The sequence below is a fragment of the Amphibalanus amphitrite genome, unplaced genomic scaffold, assembly GCF_019059575.1.
Source record: "Amphibalanus amphitrite isolate SeventyFive unplaced genomic scaffold, NRLGWU_Aamphi_draft 000598F_arrow, whole genome shotgun sequence".
Classification (NCBI taxonomy): Eukaryota; Metazoa; Arthropoda; class Thecostraca; order Balanomorpha; family Balanidae; genus Amphibalanus; species Amphibalanus amphitrite.
Window position 1 is genome coordinate 299,493 of NW_024882092.1, and position 19,296 is coordinate 318,788.

Sequence of the window (19,296 nt, forward strand, 5' to 3'; positions counted from 1 at the left end):
ACATTTCATGATTCCGTAAAGACAACTAGCGGTATTCATCTAGATGTTGCCTAGGAGAATATGAGCAGATCTAACACCTCACCCAAGGTCACCTCAGGGGGTGACCTTGGGTCACTGCAGGCCTACGGAGCATTTGCCAAGACATGAAATAGGACTAATTACAGGACTGTAGTTAGTCCGTAACAGAAATAGGACTGTAGTTGGCTAGTTTTGATATGGCCCAAGTCTTGATATGGCCGCGAGGAAAAAGTGGCCTGTATTAATACTGCCCGGCCCGTATTAATGCCGACCGCGAGGCAGTTCGCATTAATGCTGACCGGGGGCCGTATTAATACGGGCCAGGCCTCCGGTCAGTATTAATACGGGCCGGGCAGTATCAATACGGACCGGGTTTTCAAACGGGCCGTAACATATATATATTTAGACATTGTTCATTGAACCGTAGTGCGAATTCTGCTTTTATGAGCTTCCGATTTGTGTGTTCGTATTTTCGGATCGTTTTCTTGAGAGATGTTGATAATTGTCCGATTATATTGGCAAAGGTTTCAGACATAACATGTATACAAAATTAAATTCCTTAAGCTTTCGAAGACATCTACATCTTCATGATCACAAGGTTAAATTGTAAAAGCACAGAGCCTAAGTTTGCTATTAGAATGGAAGGGAGAAAAACTAAGAAGAAGAGCATACTGAAGAGCATACTGAAGAGCATACTGAAGAAGTTGCTCTTGATGTGCACCACCGAGGCAGCGTTCAGGGGACCTGACGGCAAGCTGTATAGTCAGAAGGACGGCATAGCCATGGGGTCGCCGCTCGGACCATTGTTCGCGAACTTTTACATGGCCCGTCTCGAGAACACTGTGCTACAGGACATGGACGGACCACCAGAGCTGTACGCTCGATACGTAGACGACATATTCGTCTGCGTCCGTGATGAGGAGCATCTGAAGACGCTGAAGACGGCATTCGAAGAGGCTTCCGTCTTAAGGTTCACTTACGAGGTCGGCGGCAACAAGATTGCATTCCTCGACACCATGGTCGAGAAGCTGGATGACGGCATGTGCAGTACCTCGGTCTACAGGAAGACAACGGACGAAGGACATTGTCTCAGCGCTCAGAGCGAGTGCCCTGAGCGGTACAAGCTGAGTGTGATCAAGGCATTTGTCAGGCGGGCTGTTAACAACAGTTCATCTTGGCAACATGTCCATGCAGAGCTCACCAGATCTCGTCAACTCCTCGTCAACAATGGATACAGCAATCACCTCGTCGATAATGAAATCAAAAGACAACTTGATGCCTGCCATCAGAGGAGCGAGAAAGGTGAGCAGAGTGAGCAGCAAGAGTGCGAGGAAAGTGGACAGAAGAACGATGAGAAAAGTCAAGACAAAACGGAGAAAACGGAGAAAATCAAACTGTTCTACCGCAGTCAAATGAACACAGCCTACAAAACGGAAGAGAGGGTCATCCGAGATCTCATCTTGACTAACGTCAAGCCGACAGACCAGGCGAAGAAAGTGACACTCATCATATATTACAACACGAGGAAAACCGCAGATCTCGTCATGGTCAACAACATGTTCAAGAAGAAGACACGAGACAAGGACAACAGACACTTACAGCAAGCCAATGTAATTTATCAATTCAGTTGCCCCGAAGAAGGTTGTAGACTTCTCAACAAAGATAAATACATTGGCGCGACTACCACATCCCTGTCCAGACGACTTACAATGCATAAACAACAAGGCGCACTGAAGAATCACATGCACAAAGAACATGACAAGGACATCACACGACAAATTTTGGTGGACAATACCGAAATACTGTGCTCTACCCATGACCAGCGAAGACTGTGGGTGTTGGAGGCGCTGTACATCCGTGAGTACTCGCCTCACATCAACAAGCAGCTCTACAAGTCGGGGTGCACGACACTCACGCTTTGGAGCTGAACAATGCGATGGGTATTAGTGATATCGGATTTAGGAGGGCTATATGACGTTTAGAGTATCTATGTATCTGTGCATAGAAGGGTGTCATATTACCAAAATGTGTCATGTGCAGGGGTGTCGTTTTCCGAAAATGATTGGTAGTGCCCAAAGACGGCGGCTGGCCATATATGACGGGGCTTACAAGGTAGGGTACCCCCAAATCTGCCTTTCTCATCGGATTTCAGCCACTTATTTTTCGCCCTGGTCATTGACAAGACTAACCGAAATCTAAAAAAAAACACAAAAAAAAACTTTGGAAATCTGGGTCCACACCGGACGCCATGCACAAAACGTGCAGTTATATAGGCAATAGTGTCGGAGGAATGCACGCCATTCTGAAAGAGGCCCACATCGACTTAAAAGGACGGCTGTGCTGAAAGGGGACAGAGACAGCTTTGAGGGCCCAAGCCGACTAAAAAAGACGGCTGCAGGGCCAGGAACGGTTTTGAAGACCCACGCCAATTGAAGGGTTCGACAACTAACGAGGACTGGAAACACAACGATAGTTAGAAAGACCTGCTTGCCAAAATAAAAGGATGACAGTACGAGGGGCGTTCAGAAAGCTACGGGCCCGACCATGAAGGAGCAGAGAGATACAGCATCGACTCATTAGACCAAAAAGTTCATTTATTCAAATAAACACCGTTAAGGCAAACACATTTCGCGCAGCGCTTCGCGAGAGCCCTCAAGGCCTCCGTAACCAAGTGGGTTTTGGACCCATCCTGCACGTCCAAGACGGCTGATTTCGTCTCCCTGCTGTTAGCGAGGTTGCCGCTGCTAATTTTCTTATGTTGGGGAAGAGGTGGCAACCACTAACCAGAGTGTGCAAGGTTCGGAGAGAAAAAAGTGGATGCGACAACAACTCGAAGCTCATCGCTTCACTGTTCGTCATCCCGCCCATGTACGCAGGTGCGTGGTCGCGGATCAGGTGCACACTTTACGTCAGCTTCCCTATAGCCTCTCCTCGATGTTTATCGAATGGACGCACATCATCAATTGTGTGCCCCTGTTTTGGAAAGTTGACGAGCGGAGGGGGGTCGCATCGACCCCTCCCCCCTGCCAGGCCGTGTTATGAAAAATGCCCAGGGCGAGGGTTAACGCTTGGTGCCTTTTCTGCACTAACTACTATGAAACGAATCACTGCTCTCTTCTGGGCGTCGCCCATCCTATCCGAAATGGCGAACTATGCTACGAATAGAAGCCCGAATCAATCACAGAAGAGACTTAATTAATGGCCACTTACTTAATTTGCGTAAGTGGACATCCCAATAACACATCATTAAACACACCGCCTTGCAGGCCAAAATTCAAACTCCTTCATTGTTCGGCCCGAAACTTTTTGAACGCCCCTCGTAGTTACGAGCTTCAGTTTTCGGGGTCTGATGCGGTAATGACCTGGCGTTGAACCCTGGGGAATCAGGCTGCATCACCCACTCAAATCAATATACCTATGGCCTATTCTGGAGCACCGCGGCACCTTCCGAAGTCGGTGTAGGGCCTCCAGCGGCTGGTGTGGAGACGGATCGGGGTCTATTAGGGGCGGTCGCGAGGTATGCGGGACTCAGAGGCAGTTATGGACCTCTATAACCAATTGCGTTTTCGAGCCTCTTAAAATCCATTAAGGACCGGAGTCCTAGACACGTGAAACCTCATTGTCAGCTACATGCACCTACTGTGGCTAGAACCTTATTTATGTACTTGCATATGTGCTTATTTAATATTTGCTTATCTGTTTATTTTGATTTTTTATCAACTGATAAGTGCCAAAAGATTGGTAGGGCTCAGCGAACATTGGTAGGGCCCAAATAAACATTGGTAAGGCTCGGGCCCTACCAGGCCTATACAAAACGACGCCTCTGACTATTGTGAAACTTGGTAGGTAGGTAGGTAGGTAGGTACCACATAACTTGAAATTACTTGACGTAATGACATGATGTGGAAAGTGAAAATGATACCTAGGTATTGATGGAAATTTATGGACTTAGGTACGCTACAAGAAGATTGAATTGGTCAACCAATTCAAATTCAATCTACTTGTGGAGTACCTAAGTCTATAGATTTTCATCAATAGTTACCACTTACCTACCATTGAAGTTACTTGCTATCATGTTGATTTTATACATAAGAACCTCATTCATTTTATTTGTATGACATGTTTGAATGCAATTTTCTCAATAAGTGAAGAAAAATGTTGGTAGTGCTCAACAACACATTGGTAGTGCTCAGCTGAACATTGGTAGTGCTCGGGCACTCCCAGGCCTATACAAAACGACGCCCCTGGTCATGTGTCATGCATCCAAGTGTGGAACGATGTAGGTATATTAGTGTGTTTACTGAATGTGACAACTGCAAGAGGCCTTAGCAATTTATCACGCACAATATGTATTTAGTTTTTCTCCCTTCCATTCTAATAGCAAACTTAGGCTCTGTGCTTTTACAATTTAACCTTGTGATCATGAAGATGTAGATGTCTTCGAAAGCTTAAGGAATTTAATTTTGTATACATGTTATGTCTGAAACCTTTGCCAATATAATCGGACAATTATCAACATCTCTCAAGAAAACGATCCGAAAATACGAACACACAAATCGGAAGCTCATAAAAGCAGAATTCGCACTACGGTTCAATGAACAATGTCTAAATGAAGATACTCTGCCTATATATATATATATATATATATATATATATATATATATATATATATATATATATATATATATATATATTGATGAAACCTTGACAATAAAGGTGAAACGTCTGAGTTAAATGTTATATATATATATATATATATATATATATATATATATATATATATATATATATATATATATATATATATATATATATATATATATAGGTTCTTAAGTCTGACCGCCAAATACCCGCCACACGACAAGTTTGGCTTCTCGAACCCGCCAAAAACCTTGCGGGTTTTGAAAACCCGCAGAAAGCGGGTTTGCAGGTGCAAAAGTGGCATCTCTATTTTGCATATGCATATGTTAATTTCGGTTAAGTATGGAGAAATGTTTACCTATATTTATTTTATTTCATTCTTTTATCATTTTTGAATTTTTATGTGCCTATTATTAATTTATGTTGTGGTTTGTCATACCATATTATTACTTATTCTTCTTACTCAAATAACTCAGATAACAAATAGGTGACACAGGTTAAAAAGATGATCATCCATTATGCCCATTATTACGTGGCATGCAAATAATAATACAACTGCAAACCCTTTATGAATAAAATGCATATCATTTGTTGAAGTGCCTCGCCATTGTTAACGGAGTAAGACGACATGATCAACGATGTCATCAGTCATAAAGACGTTAAGCACAAATAAAATAACCCTAGTGATTTTTAATGCATAGAAATATATTACATTTACCTGCAGTATGGCTGGCGCTCCAAACACACAGAATATATCAAGCAAATGATAAGCCACCTCCTCTGCTCGCTTGGACTTCAGCGCCCAGGTGGGTGACGGCACGTGATCGCCTGAGGCGGTGGGGGTAAAAATATTTTCGTCATTTAATGCTCAATGCAATCGCTGCGACTTTTTACAAGACCTTCTTCTCGTCGTTGTTCCTTGCTTTCAACGACTGGTCCCCGAGTGATGACTATCCTCACGCAAGATAGGATGAATGGAGCTAGCATTTAAGCCCAAAAAACATATCGAAAATGTTACAAAACACTTCTTTTGAAGGAGCTGAATTGAATGGTTTTGGAGCCTCATGAAACATGTTTCAGATATGACGCGTAAAACAAACTGACGCATAAAGACTGTGTTTAAAAGTGTGAGCGACAGCTCCGCAAGCACTTGTTGACAAATGAAAATCGTAGGTACCGCTCGGTCGCCATAGCAACAAGTAAGCGTCACAAATTTCGAACACTATCTGAGTGCGCCAAGTTCGACTACATCGAGGACGATGTAGTCGAACGTTGAGATGACCCCACAGGAAAAAATCCATCGGGGTCAGGTCAGGTGAGCAGACAGGCCAGTTCCGACAGGCACTGCGGGATATCAGCCGGTCACCAAAGTGGTTCTCGCTCCACTTGAGCGTTGTTTTACGATGTGAGGAGGCGCACCGTCGGGCTGGAATCACATGAGGTCCATGAGACTGCCATACTTCGTTTGGGCTCACTTCAACAACTTCTTTAGCGTTGCTTGTTAGCGCTTTTGGTCGTCAGCCACGGTTTTGTCGCTCCCATCCTCGAACCGAAGTGGAACTGGCCTGTCTTCTCATCTGACCTATGGATTCCTTCCCTGTGCACATTGCCCCAAAAGACGGTAAATAACTTTTGAAAATACCCATCTCCAATTTTAGTGTTTTCTGGACCAAAATTTTGCGAGGAATCCGATGGTGTGGTCCCCGAGATCTGAAAAATTTCCATTTTGGAGATAGCACCTATTTTTTGAAAAATAAATATTTGTCAGGCATAATAGTCAAATAAATTGAAAATATAATGAGTTAATTTTTGTAACAACACTAGAATGTGTCGAACATGAATTAGAGAAATATTTTAGCTGAGATGATACTATATCTGCGCATACATGTACAGGTCTCGCGGGTTTTAGCGGTAGGTTTTGCACCTAGAAAATTTAGTGTACTTCAGGCTATATCTTCGTCGTCTTAAGCTTTTAAGTGTTGAAGATGCGATCGACTTGTTGGGTAACAAGCCGGCCATGATCGTGTAAAATGGCTTCATCGTAGATCGATTAGTTTCTGAGATATAACCGGAAATGTAAAAGTGCAAAACCTACCGCTTAATCTCGCGAGACCTGTACATGAACTAGTACATTAACCCTCGTCGGCCGAGAAGGGGTGGGGCGGGTGCCGCCTCATATAGGGCTTTTCGCGATAGCTTAAAACTCGCTTAGGGTAAACAGCTGGAACTTAGCATACCTAATCTTTTATTCAAACTAGATCTTTTGACCTCAACTGCGTTTTCAGGTCAGGTCAGGTCACTGACCTATGACGTCATAAATAAACCTCTGCGAGGTCCTCAGATGTTGCAAATTTGCAACGCCCTCAGTGCCAGAGGAACTTTCACAGGAAGATGAACGTTGCAGGACGTAGTATCCTTCTGAGGCCTCACAACTTGTATATCTCGGATTTAAACTAAATGTCACATGAGGTCAGGTCGGTCACGTGACCTCACCATTATAAGTCAATGGGGGAAATATTGAAACTGCTATTTTGGCGCCGGAATTGATCTAAAACTATCCAAAGCACATGAAATCGTGGTTTCATGATCGGACCTTACAAAGAGTGCATGAAAGCACGATTTGATGTGGTTGGGACAGTTTTAGACAATTTCCGGCGCCAAAATAACGGTTTTCATATTTCCCTCCCATTGACTTATTATGGTGAGGTCACGTGACCGAACTGACCTCATGTGACATTTGGGAAAAATCCGAGATATACAATTTGTGAGACCTCTAGAGGATACTACGTCCTGTAAGTTTCATCTTCCTGTGAAAGTTCCTCTGGTACTGAGGGCGTTGCAAAGTTGCAACTTCTGAGGACCGTGCAGATGTTTATTTATGACGCCATAGGTCAGTAACCTGACCTGACCTGAAAACGCAGTTGGTTTCAAAAGATCCAGCTTGAATAAAATATTAGGTATGCCAAGTTTCAGCTGTCTACCCTCAGCGTGTTTTGAGCTATCGCGAAAAACCCTATGAGGCGGCATCCGCCCCACCCCTTCTCGGCCGGCGAGGGTTAATGTACTAGTTTATGTACATGTATGCGCAGATATAGTATCATCTCAGCTAAAATATATCACTTATTCATGTTTGATACATTCTAGTGTTGTTATAAATATTCACTCATTATATTTTCAATTTATTTGACTTTTGTGCATGACGAATATTTACTTTTCAAAAAATGGGTGCTATCTCCAAAATGGAAATTTTTCAGATTTCGGGGACCACACCATCGGATTCCTCGCAAAATTTTGGTTCAGAAAACACTAAAATTGGAGATGGTGTTACGGCAGGCAAAAGATTCATTTCATAGGATTTATCTATTGTCGCCATTTTTAATGTACGTAATAACTGAAAAATACACATAAATAACAATCAGTCCATAAAAACGATAATTGATACAAATATGACGCTCATTCATATAAAGCATAGAATATCACAGCCAAAATTATGAGAAATAAAGCAAATAAATGGTTAACCCACGAGCCGCTGGGGGGGGGCATAAAGTTGCCCCCCCTTTACGTTTTGTGAAATATCTCCGAAACCTGATGAGCTACGAACGTGAAACTTGGCATAGCTTCAAATGAATACCTAGGCAATATTTTAAGAAAGTTTGGTGGTTGTAGCACCTAAGATGACGTCACAGTGACGTCATAAAGTTTTGTCGTTTTCCGATATGGACCGTTTCTGATGACGCTGAGCATGAAACTCAACTGTAAATGAACTAGACAGCACCTGCTGTCATCCTAAAACATCTTACTACACTTCCATCTAGTTTCTGACCAATAATCGACCCTTTATATTCGGTCCCATATATCTGATGTATCGTGAGGAATATGAGAGTCGCAAATCTATAATTTCACTTATGACGTCACTGTGACGTCATTTCAAATGGGATCGACACCAAATTTGGACACAACCTCGGCTAGGTATTCAGGAAGATGTGTGCAAAGTTTCGCTTCTCTATCTGTTCGCGTTGCGACGATATCGTCGCAGAAGTAAAGGGGGGGGCAACTATATGCCCCCCCCCAGCGGCCGGCGGGTGGCGCGGAGGCCCAGCGGCCGCCGGGTTAAATCAGTAACGTAACAAGTCAGTAACATATTGGCAAATCATTTGGATAATAACATAATCATAAATATCATCTATTCTGTCACCTACTCAGTACTCTCCTTCCTTTGGCATAGCCCACGTGTCAGATATCTCAGCGCCGAATCACTGGCCACGACGCGCAGTGCGCCACGCAAACAAATCAAGGGCCGCGTTCGCCGCGCTATTCCTGGGGAAACCCGCAAGCAAATTGTAATGCGGGAACATGGCTCCCCCAAATTTGAACAAAATTTGCACTTCCTCTAAATCTCGACGCGAGATCACATCGTAACACCCTAACACCCAACACATCGTCACGCTCCTCTGGCGAGTTCAGTTTTGCACGCGCACTCACTGATCGCTCACTGATCATCCCACTCACTGATCAATATAGTCCGTAGCAGATCACTGAGCACTTTGTGCTCCGATTGGTCGACCTGACCAATCCACATCAGGCTTCCTCGACGGGAAATCACGTACAGTCCCTCCGCAGGAGAAGCACAAGGCGGTGCACCGGCCTCTCGTACTCAGAGCCGCCCAGGAGCACGCGAACCTTCCGCACCAGGTGGTCGCCGCTCGGGTGCGTAGCGACGACACGCGCCAACGGCCACTCCGTTACGGTCCAAACTCCATAGACAAGCGGACATACGGTTTTACAAGAGTTAGGCGACGAAATACTCAGCTTAATTATTAAGAAATTGGCACCATTAGGTAGGCCATACAATTTTCTGTAGTACCGCATAGTCGCTGCAGTCAAAGGTGTTCTGGTTTTTATGCTATATGCCAAAGAATTTTTGCGTGTAATCACCGGTGACACGACATATTTCTGCTTTATTGGGTCGGGCGGTGAAGTCGATGACGTGATCACAATGAAAATGGCTTAGTTTTGTAGAACATTGAATTCTGATTCCGGCACGACTCTCGCTAGTCCATTTTTTATTATAAATAAACCATTAATTGCGGTACAAAGTCAAAACTAGCCCGAAACGGCGCCCGCAGCGGCCGTTAGCACAGCGGCCTTATGGTAAACAGGTTAGTTCACATTCCCGCCGCTATGCGAGTGGCGGCGGCGCCACCTGTCCTCATGTCCGCCTTGGACCGTAACGTCCGAGCGCGGGCGCTCGTCGTCCACGACGAGAACGATGTCGTCGACCTCGATGTTCTGCACAACCTTCGTCCATTTGCGTCTCTCTTGTGCAGCGTAGACGATCTCCCTTCTCCAGCGGGCCCAGAAGTCGTTCGCCAGGTGTTGGATGCGCCTCCACCGCTGGCGGGCGTACAGGTCCGGCGAAGAGAACCTACCAGGAAAGGGAAGAACTATTCTACTTTTCTGTGTAAGGAGGAGGCTGGGGCTGAGAGGTTCGAGTTTGTTAGTGTCAGACATATCAACTACAGATATGGGACGGCTATTGACTATGTCCTCTACCTCACACATCATGGTCCGAAGCAGCTCGTCGTCCAGCTGCTGTCCGTTGGTGACCAGAAGGCTGGTCAGTGCTGATCTGGCACAGCGGATCATTCTCTCCCATATCCCGCCCATATGACTGGCATGAGGGGGATTGAATGAGAACTCGATCCAATCACACTGGTCCTTCAGCAAAGCTTTTGTGACCTCTGATTACATCTCCTTCAGTGCAGCTTTCAAAGCGCTCTGTCCACCGACAAAGTTGCTGCCGTTGTCGCAGTATAGTCGCTGTACAGGTCCCCTTCTACAAACAGATCTCCTGTACGCATTGAGAAATGAGTCGGTTGACATAGTGTTGAGCGTCTCCAGATGCACCGCTCTAGAACTCAGGCAGGTGAAGATAAGTCCCCACCGTTTCACCTCACTTCGACGCTCCTTCACAAAGAAGGGGCCGAAACAGTCCACACCACTAAACGTGAAGGGAGCGGACGGCTCCAGCCGTTCGGACGGGAGATCAGACATCTTTTGTCCACAGGTTGAGCCACGCAGCCTTCTGCAGAGCACGCAGCGCAGAACGTAGCTCGAGACCGCTGATCGTCCGTGTATGACCCAGTAGCCTTGCTGTCTGATCTCACCCAGCGTCATTTCTCTTCCAGAGTGGCCTGTTTTCTCATGACACTGACGAATGATGAGAGTCGTCACATGACTGCTCTTGGGTAAGATCACCGGGTTTGTGACCTCTTGAGGCAGGCTGGCCCGCCTGATCCTACCTCCAACACAGAGGAGGCTATTGTGTCTCATAACCGGGTCCAGTTTTCTCAGTGAGCTGTTCTTCTTCTGTTCTTTCAGCTGAAAGCTGGACAAATCATCTTCCGTGTTGTCCTTCGACTTCTCGAGTGTTTCACTTCCATTGTGACACTGCCCTCGGACAAGAACCATCTCGTTCTTGAATGTCTCTTTCTGCAGCGACCTCAAGATGATTACTTCAGCCTCCTTGAGGTCTTGTACTTGCAGTTGATCCTGCGTCCGAGTTCCTTCACTGTTGTCAGCACGACGCTTCTTGCTCGCTTCTTGCAGCTTCCTCATGTACCGCAAGCAGTTTGCCACTGCTTTCTTCGCGGTGAACCACGAGGAAAATCGCTCCAGTCGTTCCAGCAGAGTAGGATACACTGCTGCGGGTGCGCTGCTCTTGGTCATTAGTGAAGCTGCTTTCTTCACCTCTGGGTCTCGCTCATCTACCACTTCTTCGTTGTCCACCAGCGGTAGATCTGTTGAGAGGGAGAGGAATGCTGGTCCATGCCACCAGAGATGATTGTCAACCAGTTCTCGCACACAACTGCCGCGAGAAGTCACATCAGCAGGGTTCTCAGCTGAAGAGATGAAGTGCCACTGATCGGGGGTCGTGTGGTTGTTGATCAGCTGCACACGGTTAGCAACATATACGTGAAACCTTCGAGAACTGTTCCGTATATATCCCAGTACAACTCGGCTATCGCACCAGTAGTGTTGTTCCAACGCAGGGATGCCCAGTTCGTGTCCCAGGAACTCACCGAGCTCAGCAGCCAGCACTGCCGCCGCGAGCTCCAGGCGAGGGACAGTGATGACTTTCTTCGGCGTCACTCTCGACTTGGCCATCACCAGGTCGCAGGTTACCTCATCGTCTCGGATAGCTCGTAGGTAGCTGCATGCACCATATCCACACATGGAGGCGTCGGAAAAGTGATGCAACTCGTATCTAGTCGTGCCGCTGCTCGGTCGCATGTTGGCTCCATACTGCCTCGGGAGCCTCAGAGCCGAGAGGTTCAGCAGCTCCTTCCTCCAGGTAAGCCATTCAAGGCCCAGCTCCTCAGGAACTGGGTCGTCCCATGTGCAGTCTTGGCCACACAGCTCCTTGATGATCATCTTTCCACGAAGCGTGATCGGCGAGATCAGCCCCAGCGGATCGAAAACAGAGCTGACACCTGAAAGTATGCCTCGCCTGGTCAGTGGTTTTTCAGGGATGTCGATGTTGAACAGGATCGTATCAGAGAACAGATCCCACCTTACTCCTAGTGCCTGCTCACAGAGCTCAGTCTTGTGCTTCAAGAGGTTCACATTCTGCAGCGTCTTGGACCTGGAGTAGATCGGGATGGTTCCCAGAACTGCAGAGTCATTGCTGGCGAACTTTCCAAGCTTAAATCCGCCTTCAGCGCAGAGTTTCGTCGTGTTCTCGATGAGCGAGATGGCCGTACTTGCTCGAGGCGTTGAAGCTAGCCCATCATCGACATAGAAGTCGCGTTTCACGAAGGCGGCTGCTTCCTCTCCGTGTCTCGACGCGTACAGCTCTGCTGTCAGGTTCAGAGCGTGCATGGCGCACGCAGGCGACGAGATGGCTCCGAAGAGATGCGTGGTCATTCTGTACAAGACAGGCTCCTCTTCCACGTCACCTCCCGGCCACCACAAGAATCTCAGCAGGTTTCTGTCCGGCGGTGAAACCACGACTCGGTTGAACATCGCCTCAATGTCACATGTCAGCGCGATCTTCTCCTTTCTGAACCGCGTCAGAATGCCTACCAGGTTGTTGGAGAAGTCAGGTCCCTGCAACAGTTCCCGATTGAGGCATCGTCCAAGGTACTCGGTACTGCAGTCGAATACCACTCTGACTTTGTTTTTCCTCTTTTCGATGACGCCATGGTGTGGGACGTACCACACACGTCCATTGCTGGCCTCGATTTCTTCATCAGGGACGGGCTCGGCGTACCCTTTGGCCAGCATCTCTTCCATAGCTCTGACGTACAGGTCCTTGTAGTCGGAATCCTTCTTGAACTTCCTGCTTAGGGACTGCAGACGGCCCTGAGCTTGTTCAATGTTGTCCGGCAGTTTGGTGTTTGGCTCACGCAGCGGAAGTGGAGCCTCGAAACGACCATCCGCGAGCTGGTGCATACCGTCTTCCATTATCCTCAGGAACTGCTTGTCGTCTTGAGACATCGCTTTGCCCTTGTCTCTCTGTGGGTCAAAGTCAGAGTCAAACATTCTAGCGACTTGCTCTGGATGTAGTTCTCTGGCTCTCACTCTGAACGCGTAGTGTTGAATCCTCTTTGGGCCTGCTTCTGTCGAGATAAAGAGGCACGCAGAGTCTTCTTGTCCGTCAGTTTCCTCGGCCTCTCCCATGTAGCCAACCACACTCCAGCCTAGGCTCGTACGAATCGCCCACGGCTCGTCGTCTCCACCTGTGATCACTTCAAGGGGTTTCAGGGCCTTCGAGCAGTTGACACCAATGAGGATACCGATCTCAGTCTCGGGACGATACTCTGGCAGCTCTCGGGAGACTTCACGTAGATGTGTCCACTCGGCTGTAGTCTCACGTCGTGGAATGAGCTGACGTTCGGCTGGGGTGTCTTCCTTTGAGTATGTGGGAGGCAACTCTATCTTCTGGCTTCCAGAGAGATCTCGGATGGTGAAGCCCCTGATGACTTGACTTTTGGAGACAGTCTTCCCGGTCATCGTGTTCACTTCCAGAGCCACTTCTTCACCATCCACACCCATTCTCTGCAACACAGAATCCTTCACGAAACAGGTGTCGGACTGTGGGTCCAACAGCGCGTACACGATCTCTTTGCTGGTTGGACAGTCTCGATGCTCAAGCTGGACGGGCACCAGCATTGAGTGTGTGCACTTCAGCCTCACACTTCTCGTGTCACTGGATGTCACATGGAGCGACGTGGCCGTCGTCTGGGTTCCTGTTGAAGCAGAAGCCGTCCTGCTGTGCTTCAGAAGGCTCTCATCATGCAGTAGAGTAGGGTGCAGTCTTTTGCACTTCTCGCACTGCTGCTTCCTCCTGCACTCTTTCCACCTGTGGCCTCGTCTCAGGCAGCCTCCACACAGTCCTCGTTGCCGAACGAGCTCCTGCCGCTCCTTCAAGGACATCTTCATGAACGCTGCACACTGATCCATGGAGTGATCGTCCTTACAGATGACACAGTGCTGCTGCTGAAGCTGCAGGTTTTCCTGTGTCTGATTCACTGGCACAGATGTAAGAAGCACATGTGTGTTTCTTTCCTTCTTTGTCGGTGGTCTCTTCCTGTCTTCTTCCCGATTCCGTGACGTCACAGGACCAGAAGAGACTCTTGCCTCCTTGCTCATGAAAGAGACGAACTGTGAGAAGGGAGGATACTGAGGCATGGCACCATCTTCAGGTTCGTGTATCCACCTGTCCACCACCCGTCTCCAACTGTCACTCATGTACCTTGGCAGTTTTCTGATGACCATGTCAATCTCATGCATGCCTTCAAACATCTTCAGCTCTTGCATGGAGTTTGAAACCATCAAACACTGTTCAAGAAAGTCAGCCAGTTCAGTGAGTGACTTACTGTCTCCTACCTTCACCTCTGGCCACTTGTACAACCTCTTCTTGAACTCATTGGCAGTGATGAAGGCATTGCCATATCGGTCTGTCAGTCGTTTCTTGGCCTGCATGTATGCGTCCTCTGAGCTCAGCTGTAGGAAACCGAGAATGGAGTTCCGAGCATCTCCAGCAGTGTAGTGCCCCAAGTAATGGAGTCGTTCACTTGGTGACGAGCATCTGGCCTCAATGTAGGCTTCGAAAGCCTTCAGCCACATGTGGAATGTCGTGTGGTCGCCTCTGAAGACGCTTGGCTCAATCTGAGGCAGACGATCTCTCTGAGCCTGCTGAGAAAGAAGCTCAGTCAACACAGACACAGTCACTGGTCCAGTTGCTGGCTCAGGACCTGGGGGTGGAGATGGTTCAACTGCGGTCAGCTGCGGGTTGGCACAGTTTGTCATGTCTGTGTTAATCACTTCTGTCTTTGCTTGCTGAATCTTCAGTTCAGTGTTCAGTTTGTGTCGTTCTTCTTTCCACTTCAGTTCTTGCATTTGGGTTTCCATCATTTTCATTTCTCTTTCCAGCTGGCACTTCTCCTCAAGAGCAGCTGCTCTTGTCTTGAGCTCCACTGTGCTTTGGCTTTCTTTTACTTTCAACATGTACAGCTGGGCTCTCATTGACATTCCTGATCTTGATGACCTGCTCTTCGCAGATGAACATTCATCTTGATCCTTTGCCTTCTTTTGGTTGACATCCTCTCCTTGGGCTGGTGTCAGAGATTCAATTGTTGCTCTCATGACCTCCAACTCCATCAGTTTCTGCTCATACGTTGTCCTGTGCTCATCATAATCTCCTCCCAGAAGAGAACGCAGGTCACCATCTGTCTGTTTCAGTCTAATGTAAGTGTGCTGCCATCTGGAGATCTTTGCAACTGTTTGCTGCATCCTGTCTTCATCATCTTCAGATGTCAGATCATCCAGAAGCATCTTTCCGTCTTGCTCCAGCTTGATCAGCATTTGTCTGAACATCTTCAGCTTCAACTCCTTTTGGTACTGGTAACCCTTCTCAGTCATTTTCAGTGCCTGGGCGGGCCTTGTGACAACACGCTCTTGATCATCAGTCGGATCCATGGTGTGCAGGTAATTGGAATGACGAGGTAGGTAGGATTCAACAAAATTCTGTTCTAAATCTACACTACCAGTTCATGTTAGTCATGTGCCACAGTTAGTGCCAACTTCAACATAATAAAACAGGATCAATCATGGGTAGGTACACTGTTAGTTAAAAACACACCTCAAAATTCAAGCAAATAACTACACTGGAGGGAAACCCTGGTACGGCTTTGTCCCATTGGGCCAGAGAGGAATTCATTGTGCCATAACTGGAGAAGGAAGGAGAGATTATTACTGTTACGGCAGGCAAAAGATTCATTTCATAGGATTTATCTATTGTCGCCTCTTTGATGTACGTAATAACTGAAAAATACACATAAATAACAATCAGTCCATAAAAACGATAATTGATACAAATATGACGCTCATTCATATAAAGCATAGAATATCACAGCCAAAATTATGAGAAATAAAGCAAATAAATGGTTAAATCAGTAACGTAACAAGTCAGTAACATATTGGCAAATCATTTGGATAATAACATAATCATAAATATCATCTATTCTGTCACCTACTCTCTCCTTCCTTTGGCATAGCCCACGTGTCAGATATCTCAGCGCCGAATCACTGGCCACGACGCGCAGTGCGCCACGCAAACAAATCAAGGGCCGCGTTCGCCGCGCTATTCCTGGGGAAACCCGCAAGCAAATTGTAATGCGGGAACAGATGGGTATTTTCAAAAGTTATTTACCGTCTGTTGGAGCAATGTGTGTGGAGTCATCTCAAGGGCCAGGTCTACAAGGAAGGTTAAGTAAGTCTCTGTTATCTGAAGAGAGCGGTCACCAAGGCTGTGCGAGTCATACCAGAGGACATGTGTCATCGGGCTATCGCGTCAGCCGGCAGGCGGGCCGCTCTGTGCCTGTCTCGCAAAGGTGGCCTCTTCAAACATTTGCTGTGAGAGACTGAAAAAGAGAGAAAGCAGATGAGAGAGATGTCATTATGAATTTCCACGAAATGTTCTCTCGTTTGGTATCATTTTCAGTCACCTGCATGCAATAACACATATTTTATGCGAGTTCAAAATGTTTCCATCCTTTTTGGTCCACCCTGTATGTATTTTTATAACACTCGAATGGCTGATGAAGAAGACAGAAGCCTTTGAAAGCTACCTTTATATAAACTTTACTTGTGTTCAGTTCAACAACACTTTTTACCAATTAACATGTCCCAGTACAACAACTCTGTCTTTAGGGGAGCATTCATTCTGGCCAGGGCTCATAATGTCCAGGATACGATATGCCCAGTGTCGAAATGGCCAGTGCCTTGGATGGGCCAGAGTTCATAATGTCCAGGGATTACATACGCACCCAGCGAAATACACTACGACGGAAATGAGATACTCTACGGTGGAGCTCGGTTGCAATGTGTAAATACGCGGTCTAGCGTCACTGTCTTGGGTTGGCGGTATGGTAACAGCGGCTCAAGCCAAGTGTGCCACCGGTGGTGCTTCTCGGCTAACTGGGCGGACGTTTGGCCGGCAGCCGATGTGCGTCCCTGAACAGTCGGCACACCCACTTCCTGCTGGCGGACAATGGCACGGCCGGACGCTATGGGGCCGAGTATGTGCTGCGACGGGCCCTGGAGAAGCACATCTCAAGCCAGCGCCAAATGACGCGTGAGTAGCGGCAGGGACACGAGCTCCCTAAAGGCCGCCCCACACTGGACCTCGCATGCGGGTTGCGGGTTTTTGGGTTTTCCGGTTTCTTCAGAATTAAATAATACAATCTATGCTGAGTGACCCACACTACCATCTAACAAGCGAGTCTTCATGTTTTTAGCTTGCGAGCTACCATGCATCGCATTCCAAAAGTTCGTTTTGAGTCAACTTTCGATTTTCCTAGTTGCGAGATCTGCGAGTTCGGCGAGGTCTGCGAGTTTTTCGTTGGAGTCTAATTTTGGTTCGTTGTGCTGGTATTACGACAATATGTAATTTTCTGAAGGTGTACCGGCCTCACTGCATTCATGGAGTGACCATAAGGGAACGGTGTAATCACTGTATGAATTAGTATTATGCCCGCAAACTCAAAACCCGCAAACTCGCAACCCGCATGCGAGATCCAGTGTGGGGCGGCCTTAAGTCTGGACATGCCCAGTGTTCTGACTTCTGATTGTCCCATTTTACCGACGCATGGTTAATGCTAATCGCTGCGTCTCGTGACGGGGCACTCGCTCGTCTTTTTCCGCGAGGCTCTCTCTTCAGGCGACAGATATAAATGAGTAAAAAAAAATCATCTTAGTTGGAAATTTCCGTCTATAGTCTGTTTTTTTTTTTAGCAGCTGCCGGTCGTTTAAAGTGCTTCACTCAGCACTGCACGAGCAGCGGAAACAAAAATCGAACATAATTGGAAGTCTTCCGCCTGCATTTTACTTTTGAAATAAGTTTCGGACCCATCTTTTGCCTGCCATATATAAAGGATCAACATCAGTCCATCAGTCTTAATCTTTTCGTTTCATAATATTTATTACTCGCGAATTAAATGTTACTAAGTGTAATGCAGTTGATTCAGTAAGATGATTTTAAATCAAAGCAGTCATTTTCGATGTGTCTGAATAGTGAATACTGTCCAAGATTTCAGAAGAAGAGAAAAATATGGAATATGATGAACCTTACAAGAGTATCTTTCTAGTTGAGGTTTATTTGCCATTGGGTATACAGTGCAGGGATATTTCTATCTCGCACTCCTCTGAGATGCAAAGATAAGAATTTGTTATCTCTGCATCTCGCTGAGATGCAAAGATAAGGTCTCGAGGGTTCATAGCCAAAAATCAAGAGTTCAACTGATGATAGGTCAATAACCGAACGGCATTTTTAATGGCTGTTTATGTATGAAAATTATGAAATAAAAACAAACTACTCTAAATCTTTTTTTACATAGATGAATACAGTTAGATATAATATTTAATTAATTAAGAATAAACCTCAACATAGAAAGATATAGGATTCCTCATGGCTCACTCGTGGAAGATCGGATATCTTTTCCTCGCGTGTTACAGAAAAACCTCGCTCCTTCGTCGCTCGGTTTTTCAGTAACCCGCTAGGATTTAAGATATCCTTATCTTCCACTCGGAGCCATGAAGAATCCTCTATATCCTTAAAATCAAATTGCGTGATTTCCCCTCGACGAAAAAATGTCTGCTACATTTTCGAAATAAAGTGTATGAGAGTGGCTTGAATGGCTGATGTCTCTGAACGAATTGTCTGTAAGGTGGTAAAAGATAAATGTAATTGTGAAAACTGGAAGCTACATATTTTCTTTTCTTTTTTTAAATGAAACGTTTTCCGCATATATTTCCATAGTCCTTTCCTCAATCTGGTATTCTGGCACTCGACATGCAATAAGCTTCGTTTTTTGCTTGTTTCGTGACATACCTGAAGCTTTAAATCACCTTTTATTTCCTAAAAAGCATAGTTCGTGACTTTTGCCTTTACCCAAATACGGTAGACCATCTAATAAGACCAACTTTGTTGAAACTGATTGCAAATCCCTATTGTAATCCAGCAAATTTAATGAATAAGATGCATTAAAGATCCAATAAGATTGGAGACCGATATGTTTATCCATGTTTATCGGCGCTGCCAGCACAACGTCAATAAACTTTTGTGAAAAGGAC

General features: G+C 46.3%; 1 protein-coding gene across 1 annotated transcript in view; it reads left to right on the forward strand.

Annotated features, from left to right (window-relative positions):
* The window catches only part of LOC122394555 (transient receptor potential cation channel trpm-like), a 291,178-nt gene that overhangs the window by 163,386 nt on the left and 108,496 nt on the right, over positions 1-19,296 (forward strand). The window contains exon 6 of the mRNA XM_043391514.1: positions 17,166-17,299. Within this exon, the coding sequence (XP_043247449.1) occupies positions 17,166-17,299 (134 nt within the window). The remainder of the gene's footprint in view (positions 1-17,165; positions 17,300-19,296) is intronic.